Below are 20,961 nucleotides of genomic sequence, written 5' to 3' on the forward strand. Positions count from 1 at the left end.
TCGTCAAGAACATGTATGCTATGATGGCTTTCAAGACAATCTTTGACTACAAGCGGCACGTTCACATACCCTCAAAACAACGGCCATCTTTAGGAAAAATGAAGGATGACATCTCTGCCATGATAGCTCATTGGATGAGAGGGACGATCATCTAGGCTGTCTCAATTCGAGTTAAACATTGTGGTAATCGACATTATGCAAATTCCACAATGTCGATAAAAGACTCACGATGCCCTTGCTTGAAACAACGGCACAACCGGTTTCTGGTGTGTAGACATACCACGAGATCCTGTAATGTCATGATAACCTCTTCGATATCATTTCCAAAGGAGAAATCATGATGTGGCAATTCCTCTAATTGATCTCTGATGAGATATAGATTTTATGGAAGCTTGTCCTCAATCCGGGGCAAATATTAGCAGGAGTGCAGCCGCGCATGAGAGCGCGGGGTTCGGTACGCTCTTGTACGACATTTCGGCAGTCATGAGTAACACAAACAGCTTCCAAAGAATTGGTCTGGGTAAATATGAAAGAGCTGAGTGGACGGGAAGATGTCCCAGTATGAATTGCCGAGTCAGAGGCACGATGAGCCGGTCTGGCGGGATACGGTCTGCGGTTGCGGTTAAGCAGGCCAACCGGAGCAAGGAATGCGGCTAAGGCAAAAGGTACCTAGGGGAACAACGACATCAGGAGAGAGGTGTGAAGCCTACTCCTCTGCATTGCATACCAGCGGGAGGCAAAAAAGCCAACGACGCAAAATTCCGGGAGTCGAGAGATGGACCGGAGGCGGCGGCAGTGTTACGGATACACGAAAAGCAGTGCGAGTAATATCACATGTCAGAGCGAGAGGGTTAGATCAACAGTCGGGCGGCGCTCGGGTTTGTTTGATGTGGAGAGAGTCGGACCGTGTCGGCTTAATCGAAGAGATGATATGAGCAGCAGCCTGTAGCTTCTCCGAGCAGCATGTGTGGTGATGGCCCACGGCTCAAGAGAACCAAGATGCCGGATCCCCTTCGTTATCCCTTTCCCTTCTCTCTTCTTCCCCATTCGACACACTTTTCACACGAGCGATCGCTGTTGCTGTCCTGCTGGTCTTGCCGTCTCCTTCTGGCGCGTGTTTGCTTGGATAACAGCTACTCCGCAAACTTCGCTATCTTCGCTTTCCCTCGGCTGATCTGAGCTCTATCGCCGAGCTAGTAGCCGACAGTATTGAGCGAGATATTATTCCCTTGACCCGTCTCTGCGTGCAGCAGAGCAGTTTCTCAGTGCCTCGTCGGGCTGCTGTATACAAGGATACAAGTCGTGAGATCTTCACGCAAGCCGCAATCATTACTTCCTCGGTCGCTCTTTCCAATCTGCTTTCGGGGCCCTCGGCACCGTCGCCAAAGCGCCGCTTCTCCGTCACCCCCGACGGCAGCGACGACTACGATGCCAGACCTCGCAAAAGCCCTCGTCCCGACATCACCTCAACTGTAACACCGGCTCATCCTATTCCTGCTCCACAAGGATTCACACAACCTTCGCCAGCGGCACCTCCGGGCTCGGATCAAGCATCCCGGCAACAACCCGGTAACGCTCAACAAACACGGCATGCTCAGGCACGTATGCGCTCTTCAATCGCCTGTGCTCGCTGTCGTCGGTCCAAGGTCAAATGTGTGAACAGTGGTGTTGGTACACCGTGTCGGTCTTGCGAGGCCGGCAACCGGGAATGTACCTATCCGGTACCTGTAACGGGTGGACGCAAGAGGGAGAACAGTCTGACCGGACCTGCTCCCAAGGTTGATGCTATGACTGAAGAGGTAGGTAGTCTCTTCTCTCGTCCGTCGGATTAAGGATACTGACTACATATCAGATCCGGAAACAACGGCAGCAGCGCAAGAGTAATGCCGGCTTGCCAGGCCAACCTATGCCCGCTTATACAGAACCCTCTGTTGTCCCAGCAGATGCTCTAGATTCTAGTCTGCTGACTCCGGCCATCTGGAAGGAATTGGTAAGAGGCATTGTGAATTCCGTCTAGTGTACCCAGCTAATGCATTGTCTAGTTCGACATATTCCAACTTCACTTCTCCGCCGACCTCCCTTTCATCCACCCTCCTACCTTCCTCAAACCGCTTCGTCAGGCTAGTTCCCAAGCTCAGGCACCTCAATACCGTCCCTACACAAACATTCCGGCTCCGCCGGTCCAACCTCCGGCCCCTACCGAGTTCTTGTTGGCTTTCTTAGCCTTGACTTCCCGCTTCCATCCTGTGCTTGTCGCCCACCATTCCCCACGAAATGCCAATCGTCCTAGCGATCCACTTATTGCAGCCGAGTTCTATGCCTCTGCTGCGTCCGCTCAGCTCAATAATGTGACCACTGACAGATTAGGCCTTTATGATATCTCGACGATTCATGCTATGCTGATGCTCGCCTTGCACGAGTGGGGCATGAACCGGGGTCCAAAAGCATGGGGCCATCTCGGTATCGTCATTCGTTCTGCGCAGGCAATGGGACTACACTACGAGGAGGAACTGGATGACCAACCTCTAGCACGCTCATTACCATCTCGGGCAAATGATCAACAGAGCTCCATCGATCCTGGAAACACATCGCCCGATGCTAGTTGCCAGAACGATGCCTTTGTCAAACAAGAGATTCGCCGTCGTACCCTGTGGGCTTGCTTCATTCTGGATCGCTATTTCAGCAATGGCAAATTCAGACCTCAGGCCCTCAATGCCAAAGATTTGCGCATCCAATTACCAGCTGGAGAACATGCCTTTCTCTTTGGCGAGAAAGTGCGTACTTTGCTTTTGAGCGAAGAAAGTCCCTCTAGAGCCGAAGTTCAAAGCCAGCGCCGCGCTTCCTTGGCTACCGATCCGTCGAACTCTGCTCATAAGCGATCTTCAATTCATGACAGTGCAACTGGCAGATCCTCACCACAAGATCCCGAGGGCCGTTGGGAGGTTGGTCCTGACGAGGGTCTGATTAGTCGATACATCAAGGTATTGGACATCCATGGTAAGGTGATGCGATGGGCATGTGGAGGAGGAAGAAAGTGAGTCAAACTACCACAAACACGATTGGACAATGACTGACATAAGGCCAGACGTGATGCTCTACCACCATGGAACCCACAGTCAGAATGGTATGGCTTAAGGAAAACACTTGAAGATTTCAAGGTCGCCCTTCCTAGGCATCACTCTTTGACGGCACAGAACACGTCTGCGCACATCAACCTACACTCTTCAACACCCTATGCTCTTGTGCATCTCACTTTGCTTCTCTCTCAACTCCTCCTCACCCGCGAATTCCTCCCGTTCATTCCCTTCAGACACGGCAAGCCTTCGGGTCCACTCGATGGCACGCGATTTGATACCATACCTTCGCCGCAAGGATTCTGGGAGGACAGTGCTCGTGAATGCTTCAACGCCGCCCGGGACATTGTCGACTTGATTAGTTCCTTCCAAGAATGGGGCGTTGTGGTCGAAACTCCCCTGGTCGGTTTTGCTCTTTACAACGTCGCCTTACTTGGTGTCTATGTCATCAACTTTCCCTGGATGGACACCCATGGCTACCTTCGTCGAACTGCCAAGGACGACAGTGGCGCAGACGCTGCCCGCAAAGCCATCGAGCTACTCGCTTCGATGAAAAACAGATTATACATGGCTAGTGGTTGGTTCCAAACGGTCAAACGCTCCCACAAATACTTTTCCCGTCTGAGAAAGACTTGGGTGGATTCTGCAGCCCGATTGCCAGGCGTCTTCCACGAACAAAGTATCGCTACTGCTCAATTACACCCACCAAATGCCGAGAGTACACGAGTGTTGCTGGAAAGAGCGTTAAGAGACTCGGACGACTCTGGAGATTCTGATATTGACATGTCAGATGCTCTCGCACCTTCTGAAATGCCCAATGGTGCTCGCTCAGACATCAGCAGTCCTCGCATTGGTACCACGCCACCCAAGCAATCCTTCGCTACCTCTGCAGAGCAAGCACAAGCTCATGCACAGCAAGAGGAGCGTTGGAATGCGATCAATAGTGTTGCAGCAGCGGCTTCTGCCGTGGCGGATGGCAGAAGTCTTACACAATCAGCCCCTGGTCAGAACAACGGCAACAATCCGCACTTCCGGTTCTACAATGCTTTCTCTTCGAACTCAGCTTCGACTACACCGGGTGGTAGCCATTCAGGCCATAGCTTCCGCGCTGCATACCCCGAACAATCGCATTCACATCCGCAGACTCCATCTTGGACACCGTCGAATGGCAATTCGAGAGAGCCTCTTCAAGGCATTCATGCATTCACAGGTGACCAACGCCGGGAAGGTGAAGCATTGGCTGGAGCAGCAGTGGCAGCCCATAACACTCACCATCGTCGCACTTCTTCAGACCGTGAGATCAAAGACGTCGAGTCATGGCTAATTGCTTTGGAGAAACCATTTGGTGCCGATGATGTTGCAGCGTTCGTTGACGGCGTCGAGTTCGCCGAATATGCAGCCCGTGGATCACGACTATCCCGCACACCTGGCTGGTTGGCTGTAGTCTGGGCGAGGTGATTCTACCTATCTTGCTGTTTGTGTTCTGAGGAAACGATCTTTCATGGTTACAGGAGCGGGTCTTCTTTCGGTTTGGACCAAAAAATGAGTTTATGATTTTATTCCTTTTGTTTGGCCTGGGAGGACACAAAAGAGCCCACGCATCAGTGATATGCTTATATTTTCGTTTGTTACATAGTTGCATCCTCTGCTTAATATAGTCTGAGCAAGACAACACCAATTCTTCACAGCTTCGATGGCTCACTGTTCATCTTCATCCATGGCGTGTCGCAACTGACGGTCTGACGGGCCGTCACACATGACGGCCTATCGATAAAGAAGTATTTTAATGCCTGTAGGATTGCGCTAGAGGGCAAAGGTTAGAGATCTGCGACCAAAGTGGATGGTCGCCGTCCGCTCAGCCACATGCATCACTTTCGCTTTTGATCCAGCATTGGAGCTGAACTTCTCCTTCACATTTACCTCGAACATTCTCAAATAATCTTCAAGAGCCTCTCACGAAGTCCTCGTATCGCAAGTTCTACTCTGTGATTCGTGAACTCAACCATGGCAGCAACTCCGGATCTCATCAGTCACGGCACCATACAGCTGTCCACGAAGCCAAACGCCAACCTCAGCTATAGCTTCTTACCCGGAGAACCTACGATCAAAACTCTGGTGGTGTTTCTGAATGGCCTAATCTTACCTAAACAATCTTGGGAGCGAACGATACTGGCTATACACTCTAGAACACAAGATACGAAAATATCGCAACCGCATTTATTGGCTTATGATCGCTATGGTCAAGGGAGTTCTGACAAAGATCCTCAAGGCGATCATGATGTCCAAGATGCCGCATACGATCTCCACACCTTCCTCATCGAGTTCTGCGACAAGGAGTTGAGCATCCCACTGGGCCAGCAAAAAGTGGTGTTTGTCTGCAATTCCATCGGCTGTGCTGTGGCTCGTTTATTCGCAAAAACCTACCCTACCACTGTATCTGGCTTCATATTCTTGGACTCTATAATGGCGCATGTGGACTTAGTGGCTTTATGGCCAGATGTCGATGCCCCTGACTTCAAAGACGAGGATTTGCCAGAGGGTACGACGAAAGAAGATATGCGCAGTGTAAAAGAAGAATACAGAAAAAGATTTGATGTAGCTGCACCCAATCCTGAGGGGTTAAATAGGAAGACATTGAAGGGATTGCTTCCAGAAGCTAGTGAGCCGAAGTTAGAGGGAAACCCGCGGCTTACGGTTGTGGGACATGATGATATGACTTTTGCTCAAGAGAATGAAGTCAGTGTTTACTATATTCACGAATGGCGTCTGAAAATTTGCTAATGAGGTGCACAGAAAAGCTTTGGTGTTTCACCAGCTCTAGTCAATAAGTATATTAACCCTGTCTGGCGGGAGTACAACAAGGAGCTTGCTACGTTGACTTCGAGCGATAGAAGCAAAGGTCCTGTTGTTGCCAAAGGATGTGGTCACTTTATTCAAAGAGATGATCCTGGTTTTGTGGCTTCTGAGGTGTGCGATATGTTACAGCGCCTTGCAAAAGGTCAATGAGAGACTCACTCTGCAATGATGCAATAACAGGGACATACAGGTCATGAACAGGCAGGGTAGAACATCAAGCGAAATTATATTCATATTCACGCGTATGGATATCCATGTAACCTTCAGCGTGTATATTCCTAGCTCACAAGCAAAATCCTGGCGTCCAGAGGTATTATTTAGAACTTGCGTGTCATGCCTTCGAAGATGTTGTCATCGTAGTCGGACTCGTTGTCAGATTTGTCATTGGAAGGGTCCTTCTGACAATCTACCGACGTGAAAGTGTTGTAGATAGGCGTCTTGGGCGATGTGGACGTCTTAGATGCTACAGGCCTGTCGGAAGTCTTGGCAGTCTTGAAAGACGTCCGTGTCTTGAGCGATGCATGTGCCTGGGAAGACTTGGTAGGCTTGGGAGGCTTGGAAGATGTCGAAGTCTTAGTTGAGCCATGTGCTCGAGTAGATTTGGGAGCTGTTGAAGATGTTCGAGTCTTCGAAGATAAAGGAGTCTTAGACGATCTGGAGTTGCCTTCGTTCTGGTGAATGAACTCGAAGGCTCCGCATCCACAGATCTTGTCGTGTCTTGCCATAGCTTTGAAAATTGCTTTGTCCCTTGTCTCGCATATGATGGAGCCCTTCGTCATGTCGCGACTTGTTCTATTAGTCTTGATGTACTCCAGGTCGCAGTCACACCGCATTGCAGATCGATGGTCTATCATTTTCATGACAATAGTCCTACACTTTTTGTCGATCTTCCTGAGATGCCTTGACTTCTTAGGTTCTAGTTTGCAGCTGAAAAGGACCTCTGGCTCCTTGTCCTTGCAGTGCTTGTGGTTGGCCTCGCAAGACTTTTTCCAAGCATATTCATGCCATACTGATCGTCCTCGGTATAGTTTTCGAACAAAGCATTTCGTGCGAGGTTTTCCAGACATACGCCAAGGCAAATCTTCGTCTTTGAGTGATTGTCGACTGCGAGTAGGATCCCTGGTAGGACGCAAAGCGTTTGGTCTCTTAGTCGGCCTCAACGAAGAGTTGGCCTGACCCATATCTCCGACAATTATTAAATCATGTTGAGGAAAGTGTTTCAAAGATGGTTCTGAGGTCAGACAAATCTCAGCATGGGGATTGAACTTTGGATGGCCTGAGGTCACCAAATCCTCTTAAACTTACTCTTAGCTTTTTTGCTTAGGAACTAAGGTTTCCTGACCTATAAAGCTAGCGAGAGGGGACTGAACATCTTCTCAAAAGCAGTTCCTCAACTTACACATTCAATACCCCGGCACGAAACTCGACATCGAGGATGACGACAGAAGAGGCTTGCGACAGGTTGTGGGCGTCTCCAACGATTGACCGAGAGTCTTCGGCGTACGCATATAGTGGTAGACGTCCCGAATGGCGAACCAAAGTTTCACGACCGAAAGCCGCAGCAGCAGACAGTATGAGAGCAACGGAATCAAACACAGGAGCGCTCCACCCTGTAGCCATGCTGATGGTCATGACAGGTCCATCTACGTCTAAATCTGCAAGTGCAGCCAAGAACAGCACAACAGATTCACCAAGATCGAAACCTGCGGCTGTAGCCAAGAACAGCGCAACAGTCGTGATATCAAGGCCTACACCCACACCTGCTCCGGACCTTCCCCCAGCCTACGAAGATCGCTACAGCCTTGACCCGTGGAGGTTGAAATCCAGAAACGTATACAAGCGTAGATTTCGAGTCGAAGGCAAGGCAGTCAGTTGCCATTATGGCTTGAGCGACGATAACGGGCACCAGCCAGACATTTTCTTTGCGTGCAGGAGGCAGAAGAGCACTTGGGGCTTCTGGGTGAATTTTTTATGCCTGAGGATAGTAAAAGAGCTCGAATCTCACAGGAAGGAGCAGGATCGCAACTGCCACTGCGATTTTGAATACATCAGGACAGGGAAAACTCGTCGTGATACGTCAAGACTGTGTGTTTGGGTGCCAGGCAAGACGGGTAGGTTTGTGTGGACGGGAATGCGAGAGCACGACAAACATTGTAGCTGTGGTGCTTTCAACTTCTCGAATAGCAGAGCTACATGATGGAAAACGGATCGAAGAAGGTACTTGTGTTCCAGTACGCACAGCCGAGTACTCGGAGTAGAGCTTTGGAGTTGAAAAGGAAAGGGGTCGATTCGATAATGAGAAGCCAATCAAGGTGGAAGGAGTTACCTGCTCTCTCCACATCCTCGGTGATAAGAAAAATATATGTCCGTACATCTTTCGCAAAATCCAGCTCTCAAGTCTCCTTTTTGTCTTCATCATAATATCACACCAAAAATGACACGCACCAAGAAGAACAAGCCTGGATCTGGCAAGAGAGTAGAGAAGGCTGTCAAATCACAAACCTACGAAGCACCCAAGATGACCGACGGCAAGATCCCTCAATGGAAGCTCGGCCAGCCGAAAGACTTTTACTCCAACTTCGTTCACAAGCGCCAACCTGTTGTAATCCAAGGAAAGCTGGAAGACCTCGACTTTGTTACCAAGAATTGGTCTAATGTCGACTACTTGCGCGAAACAGCTGGCGATGCTTCCGTCAAGGTCGAGCCCATGCACAAGGAGAAGAAACGCTATGGCACTGATGTCGAGCGCGTTGATACCACTTTTGGCGCTTTTCTCGACTCCTTAAGGGAAGAGAAGGAGGAATACGACTACCTCACCACCCAGTACTCGGATGACGAAGACGACATGGACAGCGAGGACGATGACGAGGACAATGAAGAGAAGGAAGATGGACAAGACAACGAAATCAAGAATGGCACTTTCCCACAACCTGTGCGTGCTCTTCTGCGCGACGAAGTTCCTATGCGTCCCGAGATGATGGGCAACCTCGTTCTTCAACAGATGAACATCTGGCTCGGCAAGACCAAAGCTGGCACTAGCTCTGGCCTTCACCATGACTTCCACGACAATCTCTACATTCTGCTGAAGGGTCGCAAGCGTTTCGTCCTGTACCCTCCTTCGGCCGTCTACCACCTCGACACGTACGGCAAGCCCAAGAAGATTCATCCCAACGGCTTGATTGTCTACAAGCAGCCTGGCGAAGACGAAGAAGGCATGGAAGAAGAGGAGAACGAAGCCGACGAGATCAGAGCAGATGGTCTTGTAGAAAGAGATGCCGCTGCATTGAAGGTCCAGGCCCTCGAGGAACAAATGGACAAACTCGAAGAGAGCGGCGAGAAGAAAGGACTCGACAAGGTTCAGAAAGAATATGGCGATGCCGTCGAGCGCTTGATGAAGTACCAAGCCGCTGACTTCGGCGAGCTGGGCGAGGATGACTTTGACGAGGTCTCTTCAGAAGAAGAATCAGATCCCGAGGACCTCAAAGACCAAGTCCTCCGCGACGCACCCAACAAGAAACGTAAAGCCGAGGAAGACTTGTCTGGCAGCAAACCCAGCAAGACCGCCAAAGCAGGTGCCGAAGACGACGAAGACTCTGATGCCAACGACGACGACTCAGACGCCGAACTCCTCGAAGCCCTCGAACGCGCCCAAAACGGCCAACGCGACGACTTTGACGACGACGAAGATGTCTCTGACCTCGAAGAAGCCTTTGCCAATGCTCAAGGCGAGGACTCTGCTTTCCCTACCGAACCTCTTTCGTTCTCTCAAGTATCGACACAAGATCTACATTCCCACCTCGGTCTCACATCGACTCAGAAAACCTCTGCCGCGCTGGAGAAAGCAGGCAAACCGTATATTGTGGAGCTGAAAGCAGGCGATATGCTTTACTTGCCTACTAGTTGGTTCCATGAGGTTACCTCGTTCAGTGATGAGAAGAGCGAGGATAACGTGCATATTGCTCTGAACTATTGGTTCCATCCTCCGGATGCTCAGAAACCAGAGTTTGAGAAGCCGTATGCTGATGCTACTTTGTGGAAGTTTATGGAGGAAAAGGTTAAAGGTGCTTACGAGGGATTGATTGCAGACAAGGAGGATTGAAGAGAACGAGATAGATACCCACGGTTGTGAGAGCTTGTTAAAATCAAAAGTCTTTTCATGTTTTCCGGCAAAGAAGCAACATTACGAATTCATGATTGATCACTCGGCACACGACAAGATGTGATCAACCTATCAAGAGGCTCAAGAAGACAGCGAGCAAGAATCATGAGGAGTTGAGAAGTTGAAGAGTATGTTGTTTCATTGTATGTACAGATGGTAACGGGCCTTCTAGCAGCCCATATACCTATTCTCAACCCATCTTTCCTCATAGTCGTCAACAACCCTGCAGGCGACAACATGAATATCAGGAAAGACAGTCATGAGTCTATTCAATCCTCTCTTGCCAGCAATATATGTGACGAAGACAATCCTGCTCTCCTCCACACCGTGATCCAGTAACACACGAACAGCCATCAGAGCAGCACCACCACTAGACATTTGCGGATCCAACAGCAAGACTTTGTTGTGTGTGGAGATGTCGCCGGCCATCTTGAAGTAGTGCAGCTCGGGCTCGCCGGTGCGGTACGATGTTTGGATGAGCATGCGACCAGTGCGACAGTCAGGGATGACACGTCGGAGACCAGTCTCGAGGATGCTTCCGCCGCGGAGGATGACGACAGCACTGACCTCGCCAGTCATGCGCAAGCCATTGTACTCATGATCGTGGGGCGGAGGTGTGGTGACAGTGACGGGATCAAAGTCGGCGTTCTCAGTTGCGCGCTCCACAAGCAGAGCGGCGAGACGATCGAAGTAAAAGACAAAGTCCTCACGGCTTGTCTCTTTGCGGTTGAGGAGAGTGTTGATGCCTGTGATTTGCGAAGGGCCGTCCAGGATGGCGACGTTTGGTGAGAGAGGAAGATCCTTGGTCTCTTTGCCCAAGCGTTTCAACTCGGCGCGATGCTCCTCTGACTTGATATCCAAAGTCTTGTGGATGCGATCGGCCACCATGTCAATGGCGACCTTGTTTTCAATGCCGCGAGGAACGATAATGTCTATACTCGATAGTCAGCATCGGTCAATCTCAAAGAAAGACTTGAAGATGTGTGGTTGAGTATGATAAATCAGATAGGAGCGAAAGATGATGGTAAGGTTTATCAACACGAGTATTCTGTTGAACTATGCTTATGGTGGTTGTATCATCATGAAAGACAGTGAGGTAAGAAAGATAAAAAGGCAAACACATACCAGCTACGTTCCGCTGAGGTTCCACAAACTTGTGGAAGTTTGGTTTGACAAAAGTGAACCACTGTTTGATACAGCCTTCAATGTCACGACCACGTTCCTTGATATCTCGAACGATTCTTCGTGAAAGACAGAGGTCTCCGTCTGCCTCACAGAAGATTCTCAGATCGAGAAGATCAAGCACGCGCTGATCATGGAGAGCGAAGATGCCTTCCAGGATGAGCACGTGAGGAGAGTAGATCGTTGTAGTCTTGTCCAGACGAGAATGCTTCTCGAAGGAATAGACAGGGATCTCGGCCTTTTTGCTATCAGGGAGTTAGCAAAGGATGCTGGAGTGTGAAGTCAAATAGAAACATACCCTTCTTTGATGTCTCTTAGTCTTTCAACCAAAACATCAAAGTCGATAGCATCAGGCGAGTCAAAATCATACTCGTTTCTATGCGCAGCGGCAATCTGATCCGGAGTGAGGGGACGATAGAACGAGTCCTGGAAGGAGTTGGTACAACGAAGCCTCACTCAGGGGCCAGACAAACGAACCATTGACAGAATGACAACCCAAGGCAGGCTCATTTGCTTGATGATAGCCAGAGCAAGCGACGTCTTGCCGGAACCCGAGCTGCCGGCAACGCCAATGATGCTCGTGTTGGCCCATGGCGGAGAGTAGTGGGAGCGCTCCATTCTCTGGAGAGCATTGGGGGCGGCCATATTCAGTCGTTGACGAACAATCGTGACACGACCATGGCGAAGCAAAGCAAAAGAGATAGCTTAGCAAGCTCAGAAGTGAAAGGTGACGGTTGTGAAGAAAAGGAATCTGCCAAATTCTTGGTGGAACATGCCGTCCAGTATCGGGTCCGAGCACAACCGAGCGCAAGAACAGCTCTTTTCTTCACCAACCAACAAAGCTTTCTTCTCCCATCTCCATCACATCTTGCACCTCTCTGCCTTTCGCACATCCGTCTGTTGGAAACACGAGAGAGCAGGTTGTGAATTGTAGTTGCTCCAGTCCGTCATCCAACCTGATGGGCCCTTGCAGCTCGACTCGTCTACAACAATGGTACGTCACAACAACATGCGCTTCGCAATGCGCAATCATTCAGCAAACAATTCCAAAAGCGGCTAACATTCTCACGCAGAGCACCATTATCCCACCACCTTCGTCCTTGCGGCATCCATTCGATCGCCGCGTGGACGAGGTCAAACCATCCAAAGCGTAAGTCTTCTCTTCATATTACACACGCTCCATGACCCCTCCATCGAATGATGTTGATTACACTCAAAATGGGAATCTCTCCGAAACCTCTGTGGAGAACTACAGAATTTTGTCCTTCTGACTCGACCCCTTCACCTTACATTATGAAGACTGCTCTTTCAGGACCTCCTTGACTGACGCTCTTCAACAGAGATCTGAACTTCCTCATCATGGACTATCTGATCAATGAAGGCTACCCCGACGCCGCAATGAACTTTGCTAAAGAAGCCAGCATCGTTCCTTCGGCCGACGGCGAAGCCATTCAAGAAAGAGTAGACATTCGTAACGCCATTCACACTGGTGACATACAGCTTGCCATTGAGCGCATCAATGAACTCAACCCACAGGTCAGTCTCCATATCTACTACCCACTCCCCCTTCACACCATGTTGTTATGATTATACGGTTTTTTCATGCACCACGCATAGCTTCGGGCATTGATGATACAAACCACACACACTTCAGTCCTCAGTATGACCCAACAACCACTCTCACACCTCACTGTCACATCATTTCCTTCAAAGACATTGATGCTAACAACTGTTGGTACAGATCCTTGACAATGACCCGACTCTGCACTTCCAGCTACTTCGCTTGCAGTTGATCGAACTTATTCGTGAAATCGTCAATGCACCAGGTCCGCCATCGCCCACTGCCTTCACACCTGCTCTTGAGTTTGCAACCTCGCAACTTGCTCCAAGGGCCCCAACTTCGCCTGCTTTCTTGCAAGACCTTGAACGCACTATGGCCCTGTTGATCTTCCCATCGGACAAGCTCACGCCTCAACTCAAACAACTTCTCGATCTCAGTCTGAGACAGACAGTGGCTAGTCAAGTCAATGAAGCCATCCTGTCTTCTCAAGGCCAGAGACGTGAGGCACGCATCCGTAATCTGGTGCGACTGCGAGCATGGGCCGAGCAAAGAGCGCGCGAAACCAAGAGCTCCGACTTGCCTGACAAAATTGGCTTGGGCTTGGAGACCCAATCAGACGACTACGCCGATGGCGAGGCCATGATAACGTGAAACCATGATGACCTTTTTTCGACTTGCTTTATCTTAGCGTAGGCGCTGGTGGTCCGGGACTTGCATATACTTCATCAAACATAGCATTGTTAATAAATATGTTCGCAGAACAACTTCACGACATTGCTTCTTGTGTTCATCGAGAAAGATTCTCAATTGTGCCGTCGCTCCTGCTTGATCGCCTTCGACGTTCGCAGTCGCACCTTACAGTTGCAATCATCGTTGGTTACTGGTCATGAGGCAGGTGGCGCTTCAAAAGTCAATCCTTATCCTACCGCGCAGCACGAGGATTGCGACGTCACTAAATCTCACTTTCCTCTCATGGTATACTGGCAAAGTCAACCCTCGAAAGATCGCCATGGACGCGTTGCATTCACGTGGCTGGTTAAAAGCATTCACAGCTCGTGGCTGCCGCTCTCTATTCCCGATCACAGAGGTACTATTGCTTGACGGGCTGGCGCCAGGGATTACCGCATTCTGTATGCCCAATCATGGACCTAACGGACGCTATTCCACCGAGGTTAAGTCCCTGTTGATCACCAGGTCTTCCTCTGTAGTAAACCCCACGGTTCATCCTCTCCGCAACCGCCAACCCCGCACCATATGGAACAGAATGCAGATCTTGTACTCTTGTACCACATCTGCTCGTAGAGACATCTACCGATGATGCTGGTCTCATAGCCAATAGATTGAGCTACCGTACCATTCTCTCGGAGAGCTGTGCGGCAGCGATACGATGTGTATCTCTATATGTAGGCCGAGTTCCACACGCGGTCTGCGAATTCTGACTTGGATTCTACCTCACTTCTATATATCTTGTTGCCGTCGGTAGTAGAGAATTCTCCAGACCCAGACCGACCATGCCTCGCCTAAATCTCTTCAGACGCGGTAGGCCGCTGCAGATAGCAATCATAATTACCTGTCAGGTAAGCACGTTGATGAGGATTTGCATTGGTGTATTCTGACGAACAACAGCTTGCTTTTATTTTGTTTGGCTGTGGGTGAACCATCAATTACCATGGTGTTTCAGACATTTGACAAAATTCAGATGATCAAGGAGTCTTCTCCGGCATTGTTGGAAATGCAGATTGGCGCAAGACATTTGGCTACCCAGGAAGCGGACTCGAAGGCATTATTGTCTCGATATACAATCTCGTATTGCCATTTTGTACCCTCTCGACATCCAACCAAACTAATTGAATTCAGGGTGCCTTCAGTGGATGTATTCTAGCCTTCTTTGGTGGAGAGAAAGCTGGTCGACGTCTGTCCATGTGGATAGCCATGGGTTTCATCGTACGTTCAAGGATCCAAGGACGCGATGACAGTGCTGATTCTTGTAGATTGTCGGTGCCATCCTTCAGACGACCTCCTACAGCGTTCCACAGATTCTTGTCGCTCGCTACGTTACTGGCATCGGCACCGGTATCGAGACTAGTACTGTTCCCATGTATCAAAGCGAGTTGGTCGAAGCACACAAACGTGGTCGTGTCGTCAGTTCTGAACCGCTCTTTGTCGGTGTTGGTATCGTCATCGCCTACTTCTTCGATTACGGAATCGCCTATGCTGGAGGTCCTATTGCATGGCGTCTACCAATCGCTTGTCAGATCATCTTTGCCTTTGTCTGTGCTCACAATTCGAATACTGGCCACATCAGCTGACGAGAAGCAGGTTGTCATTTTCATGGTCTTTGGAGTCCCCGAGTCGCCTAGATATCTATACAAGGAAGGCCGCAATGAAGAGACTTTACAAGTCCTATGCGACGTGTACGATGGCACGCCAGACGACCCAAAGATTGCACGAGAACAGAAAGATATCCTTGATGCGCTGGCATTGGAACGCTTGCATGGCGAGTACAAGTACGGACTTCGTGTAGTATGACGTCTGAAGTTATGGGCACTGACAAAGAATGTCCGCAGATGGAGCCAGATTTTCAAGCGAGACGAAGTACAGACCGGAAGACGCGTTCTTCTTGCCTATGGCATGCAGTTTATGAACCAGATCGGAGGTATCAACTTGGTCGTGTGAGTTTGAATATGAGCATCTGTATTATTGGAGTTCCACTGATCGAGAAACAGCTACTATGTTCCCTCTGCCCTGCAGTACAACGTCGGTCTGTCGCACAATTTGGCTCTTCTCATCGGTAGGTCTTAAAGACGAACACAGACGCAATTGGAAGATCTAACGCGACAGGAAGGTGGCTTTGTCCAATGCTGCTTCTTCATCGGATCACTGGTTCCAACATTCTTCCTCGACAGAATGGGCCGAAGACGTGTAAGTTTGTTGAGAACTGCCTGGCAAGCCAGAACTAACGATCGATGATAGCCCATGATGTGGGGATCTTTTGGGCTTGCCATCTCCATGATGCTCATTGCTGTTCTGCTGAGTTTCTCACCTGCTCGTGGATACTCACAACAACTATATCACGCCACTTCGAGCGCAAGTGTTACATTCTTCTTCACCTATGTAAGTAGTGTTCCGAACGCATCGGATTGAATGAAAGGAGGCTAACCCCTGTCAGATGCTTCTATTCGGGTCTTCAGCGAACTGTATCCCATGGTAATATCGGCGGCTGCAAAATTGTCAAAAGTTGAGAAGCGCTAACAAATCAAAGGGTGTATGTCCCGGAGATTCTGCCCCTCCACGCAAGAGCAAAGGGTACAGCAATCGGCATTTCTTCGAATTGGCTCTGGGTAGGTTGATGCCTTCATTCATGCTCCATGGTCACTGCTGACTGGACAACAGAACTTCGTTGTGGTCATGATCACGCCGACTTTGATCAATAATCTGCAGTGGAAAGCCTACTTGATATTCATGTGCACAAATCTGGCCTTCGTGCCTCTAGTCTACTTCTGGTAAGTAGACCACCTTCTTCTCCGAACGCTTCTCAGCTAAATAACATCGAACAGCTACCCTGAAACTTCCAACCTGACTTTGGAGGAAGTTGATTACCTCTTCGTCAAGGAAGGAAGCGAGGGTATCCACAAATTCACTGGACGTAGCCAACCAGTTAAGATCAGTCTGAGTGGAGACGTCGAACAGGGTACCAAGGAGATGATGCACGAAGAGAAGAGAGGCAGTGAAGGCGGAGCTGCGTTTGTGGAAGATGTCAATAAGGTCGAGAAGTAGAGTAAATCCCGTGGAGTGGAGAATGAACGGTTTAGGAGTCATGCCCAACGAATCAAGGCCCTTGAACACCTGTCTCCAGCACACGATCCCGTTTGTTCCGATATCATAAGCGCTCTGCATTGCATCAACTTGTTGTTGGCAACATTTTACTGCATAAACATATACCTTAGCTGTATTTCTTGAGGTCCATCTTGAAAGACGTGTGCCCTGTCACGATACCCATTGTGTTCTTGGGCAATGTACAATACGATCTCTTCAACTCCTCCCTGATCTGCTCCGTGCCGATATCCAATCGGGTGAGTATCTCCATCAGCGCCACATACAGCATATCAATATTGCCATCCTCAATCTTGACTGCAATGCCCAACCCGCCCTTAGCGCCTAGACGCCTCGTAGCATCACAATCTCGGATGCCAACCCCATAGCAGCCTTCTGCGCCTAATTTGCCTACCAAAGCTCCGGAGAAGAGACGCATGAAGTCGGTGCAGAAGCGTGAGTCTCCAGCAATCATGTCTGGATGTGCTGTCATTGCATGATAAATCCGTGCTAGATTTTGTGTTGGTGGTCCAGGAGTAGAATTGCCGTCTTTTTCATCTGCCGCGTGCGCTAGTCTCGCGAACATCAACGCCAAATTTTTGAGAGGCAATGCTGGCGATGGCGCGTTGCACCCATCAATGACCCAGCGAAGTTCCTCAGGTTTCAGGTCGGCGAGCTCTTCATGTGCTTGTTTGATCTTCAGTTGGACAGGATGTGATGGGTCATTGTAGTTTCTTGTTCCAGCACCAAGAGCCTTTGCAGCGGCGAGCATGCCTACGTGTTTGGCAGAGCAATTGCTATAGGTTGCTGTAGGTATGAATTCTGACTTTACCCATCCAGCATTGACGACCTTTGAAAGGGCAGGGTGACCACCGCAATTCATGTCTTGTTCAGTCACACCGGCTTTCTGCAACATGGCAGTGACGCGAGAGATGTGTTTGTCTTCACAGTTGTGGGACCCAGATATCAAAGCTACATCGGCTTCATCGAATCCAAATCTCTCTGCTGCTCCGGTCTCGAGAATTGCGAATGCTTGGAAAGGCTTTGCAGCTGAACGTGCCAGTGTTAGACGAGATGGGTTGCCGAGAGAGTAGAGGAGGTTGTTGTCGCTGTCGACGATGGCAGCGTGGACTATATGACTGTTCTCGATAACGTCACCGCGCCAGTTCAGGACGAGATCGTGGCCGTCCATGTTGCGTGAGAGAAGATGAGTGCCAGAATGTACTTAGGATTCCGCTGTTGTTGAAGGCTGTGATTCCAGCATTGTGAGAGGGAACGAAACGCCCTATCTTTGACAGATTTACGATTCATATCGTCGTGTTCTGACCTACTGAAAGAGGAAAGTGCGACCCCAAGCTTTGAGAACGGCACTTCTGCTTGACCGGACCATAGTTGAGATTTCTACCGCAGCTGGAAAGACTGCCTGTATATTGTAAGTCTGCGATTATTTTCAACCACTCACATTTTGTGAAACAGTGAGACTCAGTGGGACAGGTCGGGTTCTGGAAAGAGCAATGTTGAAGAAAGGGCTGTCAAAAATCTTGGATGGTCTCGCGTTGTGGTGGACAAAACTCTTGACTGCACTTTCTAGTTCAGTACTCTGATCACGCAGCCATACATCCTTCATAATCAACACAAAAACAGGTTCAAAATTGCCATCGTGTTGACTGGTGAAGTAACAATGCTCAAAGAATTTCGTACGATCATGAGTCTCGACCTACATCGTCGCGGTAACGGTTAGTTTCTCAATGGCTGCTTCGAGTTGAGATCGTTCTCGGCACCCTCAGTCTATGTGGACGAGTACGACTAATCGAATCACACATCCACTGACAGCTGAAATTCAACATATCCATCAGGGATAAGTATTGAGATTCGAATTTGCTTGTACCTGTATTCAGTTCCGCCTCTCATTTGCCTCTCTCATGAAACGTACCATTCACTCAGCGGCGACTTCATATGGCAGTGCGCATCTTCCTCCTCACTAGAAGTTCAGAGGTCTTCAACTTTGCAATTCAGTTCTCGCAGTAGCATTGTCTTCACTTTCACTTGAGCGAATCTCACCAGTAAAGATTTGGTGCCTCTCTCAACTCACTCAACCCCTCCATCTCTCACCTCGTCCACCTCCGTCTTTTCCTTTCTCTAACACACAACACCGCTATCATGGCTGCTTCCAAAGCCCTGAAGCGCTCTGCTGAGGAGACAGCTGCATCCAGCAAAGCCCAGTCCGGACCACCAAAGAAGAAGCAGTGCCGCAAGCGTACATGCCTCGTGTGTGATACTAAGAAGCACTTCAGCCAGTTCCCAGGCCAGACAAAGGTCTCTTCACACGATCACGGTGCCAACGTCTGTCGTCCTTGTTATTTCAGCCACCTAAAGGTCGAGATTGACTCCAAGAACTGGGACGAAGTTGCATGCCCAGAATGCCCGATCAAGTTGACCTACCAAGAAGTCGAGCACATGACGAACGCTGAGCACTTTGCCAAGTGAGCTATCTTATCTTCAATGGTCTCGGTGAATCGACTGACGAAGGAAAATCTAGGTATGAGCGAGCATCTATCAGGGCAACCCTCGCTGCAGACCCTGACTTCAGATTTTGTTTCTCTTCGGCCTGCGAATCAGGTCAGCTACATCCGGGTGGCGCAAGTGAGCCCATATTCTCCTGTCAGGTGTGTAGACACAAGCATTGTGTCGTCTGCGAGACAAACTGGCATGAAGACCAGACCTGCGAAGAGTTTCAGGCCGAACTTCACCGCAACACCGAGAACGACGAAAAGTCAGAGAAGGAAGTTGAAAAGATCTCGAAGCCATGCCCTGAATGTCGTGTTCCCATTCAGAAGAACAACGGCTGTGACCACATGACTTGTCAGTACTTTACCATTCAACTATTTGGCTTAACACTGACAAATTCTCTAGGCTCGAGATGCCGCCATCAATTCTGCTGGATCTGCTTGGCGTCGTACACCCATATCTACAGAGACGGTAACCAACGCCATGAGAAGAGTTGCACGCATTATCGTGCGGCTCCAGGCCAGGCCGAGGCTGGCAGAGTTGCGCGTGTCAATGAACGCCCAGCTGCTCAACAGGCTACCCCTGCCGACACTCCTACAAACATTCAGGCAACCATCGCCCCACACCCACCCCAAACTTTCTGAACTAGATGTCGGAAGGAAGAAGGAATGGTTGTAAAAGCACATCGTGTGACTACAGCTCGAACATATGACGAACTTTTATGTTCACTTTCACGACGTCCATAAGAATATGTAATGAATCGATGACAACAATTCCACTCAAACTTCTCTTGTTTGCAAAAAGTGTCCCCAGGAACCAGCCCGAGAACATCCATAGAGACAGGGGAGACCTCTTCATCCTTTAAGAGATCCATCTCCAATTTATCACCGTGCCAACCCCGTCAAGTCACAACCCAGAAACCCTCCAGGAAGAGCCAGTTTAGCAGACAGAAACATCAGATTCCTCGTAGATGCAAGCATCAGAAGGACCTTCCGAAAGAGTAGAAGGCTCCTCATCATTATTGTTGGTGCCCTTGTACTCCTGGCAGATGTGCTTGACAGATGAAGCACAAGTGTTGGTGATGGTAGCAGTGTCGCCGTAGTTGCTGTTGATGCCGACAAGGTACTTGCCATTGGTAGCCTTGACATTGTTGATGGTGACTTTTCTGGCATCGCTGTAGAACAAACTTGTCAGTCTATCTCTCACGGTAGATTGGTAGGGATAGCGAGAGCAGACTTACCCATTCTGCTTACAGTTACCACAACTGCGATAAAGCTTTCCAAAGTCCTCAACGGTGAAGCCATCAATAGAGATCGACCCAACACCATTGTGCTGAATAACCTTATCCTCAGCACCACGAGCACCACCACCAATAACCTTACCGTCACCATCACCCTTGAAGGTCAACGCATCCTCACACACAGCATCCCACCACACATTCTGAATCGTGCAAGCGCCTAGACAATGCACACCCTCACTCTGGTCTTTACCGATGATTGCATTTTTGAGGGTAGCGCCGTCTTCGAGAAGGAACACGGCATCAGAGTTGCCGCCTTCGGCTTGGCCGCCGCAGGAGACGCCGCGTCCGTAGGTCTTGTAGCCGCCGTCGAAAGTGCCCGAGATGGTTTTTGCTGAGGAGTACGTTACGGAGCCTTTGCTGGCGGGGATGGGGAAGCTGGAGGAGGCGCGGGTGCGTAGGGGACCGAGTCTTTCTGCGGCAGCGATGGAGAGGAGGCCGGCGAGGATGGCGGAAGTGTTGAAATACATGGTTACTGGTTGGTTGGTAAGGAGAGAAGCAGAAGTTGTTG

General features: G+C 49.6%; 11 protein-coding genes across 11 annotated transcripts; 7 read left to right on the forward strand and 4 right to left on the reverse strand.

The window, feature by feature from the left end:
* Nucleotides 1-1,604: 1,604 nt before the first annotated feature.
* On the forward strand, nucleotides 1,605-4,532 carry M437DRAFT_40376 (uncharacterized protein; the record flags this gene model as incomplete). Its single annotated transcript, XM_041020184.1, has 4 exons — nucleotides 1,605-1,799; nucleotides 1,853-1,990; nucleotides 2,043-3,034; nucleotides 3,086-4,532. The coding sequence occupies 4 exons, from the start codon at nucleotides 1,605-1,607 to the stop codon at nucleotides 4,530-4,532; spliced, it is 2,772 nt and encodes a 923-aa protein (XP_040882607.1).
* A 546-nt stretch (nucleotides 4,533-5,078) lies between these two features.
* Nucleotides 5,079-6,080, forward strand: M437DRAFT_41110 (alpha/beta-hydrolase; the record flags this gene model as incomplete). The annotated part of the gene is made up of 2 exons (XM_041020321.1): nucleotides 5,079-5,816; nucleotides 5,868-6,080. The coding sequence occupies 2 exons, from the start codon at nucleotides 5,079-5,081 to the stop codon at nucleotides 6,078-6,080; spliced, it is 951 nt and encodes a 316-aa protein (XP_040882608.1).
* Nucleotides 6,081-6,247: 167 nt separating this feature from the next.
* Nucleotides 6,248-7,550, reverse strand: M437DRAFT_81446 (uncharacterized protein; the record flags this gene model as incomplete). Its single annotated transcript, XM_041027559.1, has 2 exons — nucleotides 6,248-6,716; nucleotides 7,330-7,550. The coding sequence occupies 2 exons, from the start codon at nucleotides 7,548-7,550 to the stop codon at nucleotides 6,248-6,250; spliced, it is 690 nt and encodes a 229-aa protein (XP_040882609.1).
* A 10-nt stretch (nucleotides 7,551-7,560) lies between these two features.
* Nucleotides 7,561-8,127, forward strand: M437DRAFT_41769 (uncharacterized protein; the record flags this gene model as incomplete). Its single annotated transcript, XM_041020438.1, has 1 exon — nucleotides 7,561-8,127. One exon carries the CDS (start codon nucleotides 7,561-7,563, stop codon nucleotides 8,125-8,127), a length of 567 nt encoding a protein of 188 aa, XP_040882610.1.
* Nucleotides 8,128-8,448: 321 nt separating this feature from the next.
* On the forward strand, nucleotides 8,449-10,029 carry M437DRAFT_40712 (Clavaminate synthase-like protein; the record flags this gene model as incomplete). Its single annotated transcript, XM_041020239.1, has 2 exons — nucleotides 8,449-9,111; nucleotides 9,160-10,029. 2 exons carry the CDS (start codon nucleotides 8,449-8,451, stop codon nucleotides 10,027-10,029), a joined length of 1,533 nt encoding a protein of 510 aa, XP_040882611.1.
* A 228-nt stretch (nucleotides 10,030-10,257) lies between these two features.
* On the reverse strand, nucleotides 10,258-11,889 carry M437DRAFT_41227 (uridine-cytidine kinase-like protein-like 1; the record flags this gene model as incomplete). The annotated part of the gene is made up of 4 exons (XM_041020343.1): nucleotides 10,258-11,021; nucleotides 11,215-11,516; nucleotides 11,570-11,697; nucleotides 11,749-11,889. The coding sequence occupies 4 exons, from the start codon at nucleotides 11,887-11,889 to the stop codon at nucleotides 10,258-10,260; spliced, it is 1,335 nt and encodes a 444-aa protein (XP_040882612.1).
* Nucleotides 11,890-12,344: 455 nt separating this feature from the next.
* On the forward strand, nucleotides 12,345-13,483 carry M437DRAFT_9949 (uncharacterized protein; the record flags this gene model as incomplete). Its single annotated transcript, XM_041029121.1, has 3 exons — nucleotides 12,345-12,421; nucleotides 12,612-12,807; nucleotides 13,013-13,483. Coding segments are annotated over 3 exons (744 nt in total), but the record flags the coding sequence as incomplete, so codon positions are not given.
* Nucleotides 13,484-14,343: 860 nt separating this feature from the next.
* M437DRAFT_41570 (putative MFS sugar transporter) lies at nucleotides 14,344-16,609 on the forward strand (the record flags this gene model as incomplete). The annotated part of the gene is made up of 15 exons (XM_041020403.1): nucleotides 14,344-14,409; nucleotides 14,459-14,480; nucleotides 14,532-14,638; nucleotides 14,690-14,776; nucleotides 14,824-15,102; nucleotides 15,152-15,339; nucleotides 15,400-15,504; nucleotides 15,559-15,623; nucleotides 15,678-15,754; nucleotides 15,806-15,946; nucleotides 16,002-16,039; nucleotides 16,095-16,173; nucleotides 16,226-16,335; nucleotides 16,390-16,438; nucleotides 16,496-16,609. The coding sequence occupies 15 exons, from the start codon at nucleotides 14,344-14,346 to the stop codon at nucleotides 16,607-16,609; spliced, it is 1,527 nt and encodes a 508-aa protein (XP_040882614.1).
* Nucleotides 16,610-16,775: 166 nt separating this feature from the next.
* On the reverse strand, nucleotides 16,776-17,837 carry M437DRAFT_41630 (L-asparaginase II; the record flags this gene model as incomplete). The annotated part of the gene is made up of 1 exon (XM_041020412.1): nucleotides 16,776-17,837. The coding sequence occupies one exon, from the start codon at nucleotides 17,835-17,837 to the stop codon at nucleotides 16,776-16,778; it is 1,062 nt and encodes a 353-aa protein (XP_040882615.1).
* Nucleotides 17,838-18,907: 1,070 nt separating this feature from the next.
* Nucleotides 18,908-19,668, forward strand: M437DRAFT_17832 (uncharacterized protein; the record flags this gene model as incomplete). The annotated part of the gene is made up of 3 exons (XM_041018919.1): nucleotides 18,908-19,128; nucleotides 19,185-19,507; nucleotides 19,559-19,668. Coding segments are annotated over 3 exons (654 nt in total), but the record flags the coding sequence as incomplete, so codon positions are not given.
* Nucleotides 19,669-20,092: 424 nt separating this feature from the next.
* M437DRAFT_81453 (pectate lyase) lies at nucleotides 20,093-20,920 on the reverse strand (the record flags this gene model as incomplete). Its single annotated transcript, XM_041027560.1, has 2 exons — nucleotides 20,093-20,327; nucleotides 20,394-20,920. The coding sequence occupies 2 exons, from the start codon at nucleotides 20,918-20,920 to the stop codon at nucleotides 20,093-20,095; spliced, it is 762 nt and encodes a 253-aa protein (XP_040882617.1).
* Between the last annotated feature and the right edge of the window lie 41 nt (nucleotides 20,921-20,961).

The sequence above is a fragment of the Aureobasidium melanogenum genome (assembly GCF_000721775.1).
Source record: "Aureobasidium melanogenum CBS 110374 unplaced genomic scaffold scaffold_3, whole genome shotgun sequence".
Classification (NCBI taxonomy): Eukaryota; Fungi; Ascomycota; class Dothideomycetes; order Dothideales; family Saccotheciaceae; genus Aureobasidium; species Aureobasidium melanogenum.